We start from the raw sequence: 6,032 nt of genomic DNA, 5'->3' as shown, positions 1-6,032 counted from the left end.
GTTGCAATTTCTGCTTGGATAGACTCACACGATCGTGGCAAGATTGTCTTGTCGATTTTTTTTTTTTTTGCCATGACCTTGCTTCTTGATGTAGTCTCAGGTCAAAAAAGGTGTTTGAAGCCCTGTTCAGCAAATTTTCTCTGGGCATTTGAGGAGAGGAGAGGGGTCAAATATTCAGGTTTGAAACCTTATATCCTTTGTGGACATTATAGCATTGCGTGACTGCAACTTGTGTTATTGTGAAGACCTTGAGGAGAGCCATCTCACAGGAGATGGGTATGATAATATGATTACGTGACCATGATTGCATAGCGCAAGAATGATAATGATGGGTGAGGGAGAGGAGTTTAACAGGTGCTAATAGTAACAGGATTGCAAAGGGGTAAGTGGAGGCACACTGAGCCAACAGCTGTCTTTGTGTGTTGAAGCCGGTCGGGATCGTAGCCCTGCCGAGTGGGAAAGAACCCTTATAAATTCGGTCGGCAGCTCACAGTTAAACTGCCAAGTGCCACAGTTCTTCGCGTTTAATTGTAAGTACTCTGGCTCACACTTAAAACACTAGCTCCAAAGCCAGGTACGTGTGATAACACCCAAATTTGTGCACACAAGGGCTAAGGTCATGCTTGCTGTGGGGGTGTCAAAGGAAGATCTCACAACCAACCTTGGAACATATAAGGTCCTGAGAGCCCTTTTTCTGCCGTGCTGCTGTTAATAAAATAGAGGAGGAGGAATCCTTAGGGTGAGGAGGAGGGGGAAGCTAAGGGTAGCTAGCTGCCCTTAGATGGAATAATAAAATAGGGGGCTTGGTGAGGGCAGGCAGGTTGGAGAGCTTTAATTTATTTGGTGGACTGTAGAGCCAGATCAGTTAATTATAGGAGTCACTTTTCCGGCCTGCCAGGTATTATCATTGCAGGACTTAGTTCCAATATGGTAACCTGTTGCAGGTGTATAACATATACATAAGTCTATTTCTGTTACCAGTGGACCATGTGGCTCTAAGTCCCAAATAGGAACCATTCACTCAGCGAGGGCGTAGATGACAATTATATCTGATCTTTCCTGACCCTTCAGTTCGTGTCCAATGCGCGGTGCGGTAAGATTGGCCTAGCCTCCCCCTCCGGGCGGGATGACCTGACCCGCGACCTGCGCTCAACGCCATTACCCTAAGCTAAGTCGTAGCGTCGTCGTAGCGCGTGTTCATTCCTTTACATGTGTTTTGAGCCCCTGTCAGCCACTGTACTAGAGTACGAATAGTCTTTTACAAATTGGCGGCAGAGCAGGCGCTGCGTGCTCGCAGCATGAACACCACCTCCAAAAGAAGAAAATCCGCTCAACCACTTCAAGATATGTCTAAGAAAAAAAAAAAAAAAGCCACGTAAGTACACGTTTGAGTCCCCTTTCTATTATCTCTTTCCCTTCCTTCTTTGCCCATATATGTGTTAAGCCATTGTTTTTTTTGTTGGGTAAAAAGTCCAAAATATTGACATTATTGACTTTTTCTAATGTATTTAATTGCTCTTCATTTGTTTCACTTGCTTGAGAGGTCTCTCTATCCAGAAAATTCTGACACTGATCAATGGCTTTTCTCCATGGATCAGACACTTTTAATCGTTTAAGAGAGCGTACATATGAAGTGAATTTACATCTGTCCAATTCATGAGGTGATTCTTGTGATATTTTTTTTTGAAATATACTCTGAAGGTGTCATACAATATCTTAAATTATGTGGACATGTTGAGTTACCATTCATTTGATTCATCTTATTTTCCTTGAAGGCTTCACAGCTGGATATCTTCCAATTACACTGAGTGCACTCACTCTCCCCAAAAAATAAATGCTCCTCAAAGTGTACATCTATCACAGACTTTCCACATGTATAGCATGTCAGATAGGAATGCTTACCCAAAGACAATTTCCTCCTTTTCCCTAGACCTTTTCCTTTCACTGTAGCTGGTATTCCTATGGACTCCTCAATACATCTATTGTTATGATATTCCTTTTCAAACATAACATGCAGTCTAGCTTTTGCTTTCCGTGTTTGGTCTGCATTCTTTTCTTGGTGTATGTGTTCTTCTTGGTGCATTTCAGAATTGTCACGACTATTTCTTCTCTTAGATGGATGTCTAATTTCCTGAATGCTAGCACTGTCTACCTTCTGTTGGTCTCTTTCCTTCGTTGGGGTTTTAAGGGGAATTAAGTCAGGGACACTCCTTGGCTTCACTGACAAGTGAGTAGAATTTTGTGGCTTCCCTGGCGTTGATGTGAAGTTACTCGGCTCCCATGATGTGAGGGTATAACTTCTTGGTTTTCCTGAGGTGTGGGACTCCCATGGTGGGTGGGCAGAGTTTCTCGGTTTCCATAACATTTGAGGACTATTTGTTGGCTCCCTTGACGTGAGGGTATAGCTTTTCGGTTTCCCTGAGACGTGGGATTCCCTTGGCGTGTGGGTAGAATTTCTCGACTCCCATAAGGTGGGAGAATTGTTCGTCCGCTTCCATGACGAGTGAGTAAAGTTTTTCGGCTTTCCTAAAATTCGAACAAATTTTATCTTGGGATTCAAGGAATGAAGGCGGTCTGTTGTCGGGGATCGGACTACGGCTGCACGTGCCATCATGAAGGTTCTGGAAAGTGGAGAAAACCTTTATTAGTTTTATCGATGAACGCAGAACTACGGCCACTTTAGAGAAAGAAAACATGTGAATATCTTGCGTGCAATTTCAACAGCTACACAACATTTATGAAGTATCATCCACCACATCCGAAATCACCAGTGCAACTTACATTACTTTAGCAATTTCATGAACTATATCCACATTTCAGTATATTCATTTGCTAAGAAGCTCAAGAAAAACAAATATAATGGGATATTAATGACAGTGATGATAATAGCGAGGATGATGATAATGATAATAATTATAATTAGTAATGATAATAAAACTGATAATAAGAACAATGATAGTAATAATAACAATAGTAATAATAAAAAAAAATGATAATGATGATAATAGTGATAATAATATCAATCATAATAGTAAGGAGAAAGAAGAAGAAAACAACGATAATATTAATGGTAATGAAAATAGTAAAAATGATGAAAAATATAATAATGATGATAATAATGGTAATGAAAACAATAATGATAATGATAATGATAATAATAATAATGACAATGAAAAAAAATAATGATAATGAAAATCATATTAATAATGATAATGAAAACAATAATAATGATAATAATAATAATAATAATAATAATAATAATAATAATAATAATAATAATAATCACAATAATAATGATAATGATAATAATAATAATAATGATAATAATGTTACCGCCGACCGCCTCGTCTCTCTGCCACCAACGCAAGGCAGGCTAGGCAAACGTCGTGCTATCCACAGGCTCGTGAACAGTGAACAGCTCCAAGAGGCACCGAGCACCACAGGGTCCCAGAACACAACGAGGGGAAACCCCAAGTGGCGAGGCAGGGCACGAATTAAACACAAAATGACAGTACACTTACCCATACACTTTTCTATAGGCACAATGCAGGGGGGACACCAGCATGTCACACTGCATGATACAGCTTATAACAGGGCAACACAAAGTTTATCAGGTCACAAGGGCACACACGAGGTCTTCACAGGAGCAGCACCCAACTCCGTCTCTCGACTTGTTCCCCCGCTCCTCCGCTCACAGCCAGCTGCGTCATGTTTGCCCAGGTCCCTTCATGTTAACACATGCCCAGGTCATCCTTTTCATGTTAACACATGTTTCGCACAGAGACAAAGACCCACTGGTGTAGCAATAATAATAATAATAATAACAATAATGATAATAACAATAATATTAATAATAATAATAATAATGATAATTATAATGATAATAATAACATAAATAATGATAATAATAATAACAATGATAATGATAATAATAATAATAATAATAATAATAATAATGATAATAATAGTAATAACAATAGTAATAATAACAAAATTAATTATAATTCGAACAACAACAACAACAACAACAACAACAACAACAACAACAACAACAACAACAACAACAATAATAATAATAAAAATAACAATAATATAATAATAATAATAATAATGTTATTAATATTGATAATAATAATAATAACAATAGCATAATGAAAATAATAGTAATAATAAAGATAAATTAATAAAATAGTAACAATAACAGTAGTAATAATAAAAAATAATAATAATAATAATAATAATAATAACAATGATGATAATAATAATAAAGTAAATACAGTAATAATAATAATAATATTGACTATGAAAAAAAATAACTTAAATAATATTAATAATAATAATAATAATAATAATAATAATAATAATAAAAGATAATAATAATAATAATAATAATAATAATAATAATAGTAATAATAATGATAATATTAATAAAATAATAATGATAATAATAATAATAGTAAAATAATAATAATAATAATAATAATAATAATAATAATAATAACAGTAATAATAATATTAATAGTAATAATAATGATAGTAATGATTAATGGAATAACAGCTTTCGCTCACTTTCAGAGAGAGAGAGAGAGTGAAATTACTATTCAGTTAGTCCTACGGACGCCAACAAGCTTGTACACGTTTTACGATGCTTTCTGTGCACTCCTCTCTCTCTCTCTCTCTCTCTCTCTCTCTCTCTCTCTCTCTCTCTCTCTCTCTCTCTCTCTCTCTCTCTCTCTCTCTCTCTCTCACGCACAAACATACACATATATATCATACACACACACACATATATATATGTGTATATATAAGTGTGTGTGTATGTTTGTGTGTAATCATACATATACACATACACATATACTGCGTATGTAGAATGTGTCTCTACATTTGCAACAAGGATAAATCCGATATGCGAAGCTTATCCTCGCCTTGGTTGTGCCCATGAGGGGAGCCCGGCCTGTGTCGACTAATGCTGACTCGCTTACGTGTGTCAGCTGGTGCTGACTCGACTGAACCTAGTCCTTACCCGCCGTGGTGCCCAGCCACAGCAGTAACCTCCAGGCCCAGGCGACATTTGCAACTTCACGCGCATACATGTGCAATAACATACACACTATATAAATAGAGTGTGTCTGTCTGTAGAAAGCTGAGCGTTTTCACGGGTAGGCAGTCTTCCTCACTTTGTGACTCGCTGGCCAATCACGCGCGCGTACTGCTCCCTAACGTCCTTGAGTCGAGGTTTCCTATTGGTTGGAAAGCTTGTTACTGCCCTTCACATGGTGTGTCTCACTCTTCTGCTCTTAGTTCATATCTTTGCCCGTCTTATATCTTATACAAGTATAACACGGGCCAATAAGTGCCACAATATGGGAATCAGTAAATACCTCAGGTACTGCAGTGGCTGCGTTATTCTACAAAATGTCCTCTTCAGTGAGCCATTTCCACATTTGTTCGAGTACAACGTATGGTCTGGCGAGAGAATTACACCAAACACTGCGGTCTGTCACCTCCCGCCTAGTCTAGTCTCCAACCCTCTCGCCCACGCAGACACACACGCACACGCAAGCACACACACACGTGCATATATATATATATATATATATATATATATATTATATATATATATATATATATAATATATATATATATATATATATACATATATATATATATATATATATATATATATATATATATATATATATATATATATATATATATATATATACATGTGTGTGTGTGTGTGTGTAAAATTTTAAAGTTGTAAAACTTTAAAGAGAAAATCAAGTTACTTCAGAAGGGAAAGAGGAGGAAGGTGAACAAATACATGTCGAGTGAGGTCAAGCACAGATCAGGCGGTGTTCAGAATTAGAAAGGAAACCGAAAATAAAAATTCTGAGAGCATATACATGAAGGTTAAGAGTACTTGAATTTTAAAGAGGGAGAAAGAGAGCCAGAATTGAACCCAACACGAAAAATTAAGAATTTTGCTAATCAGCCTCTCAGGATTATAGAAAATAATTGAGCTGTACTGG

General features: G+C 36.8%; 1 protein-coding gene across 1 annotated transcript in view; it reads right to left on the bottom strand.

The window, feature by feature from the left end:
* The window catches only part of LOC119598660, a gene marked incomplete at its 3' end in the record, with an annotated part of 11,965 nt that extends 9,123 nt beyond the window's left edge, over window positions 1-2,842 (bottom strand). Inside the window, 2 exon segments of the mRNA XM_037948368.1 lie at window positions 2,549-2,621; window positions 2,782-2,842. Of these exon segments, the coding sequence (XP_037804296.1) occupies window positions 2,549-2,614 (66 nt within the window).
* Between the last annotated feature and the right edge of the window lie 3,190 nt (window positions 2,843-6,032).

The sequence above is a fragment of the Penaeus monodon genome, chromosome 41 (genome assembly GCF_015228065.2).
Source record: "Penaeus monodon isolate SGIC_2016 chromosome 41, NSTDA_Pmon_1, whole genome shotgun sequence".
Classification (NCBI taxonomy): Eukaryota; Metazoa; Arthropoda; class Malacostraca; order Decapoda; family Penaeidae; genus Penaeus; species Penaeus monodon.
This window is presented reverse-complemented; position numbering and strand designations above follow the sequence as displayed.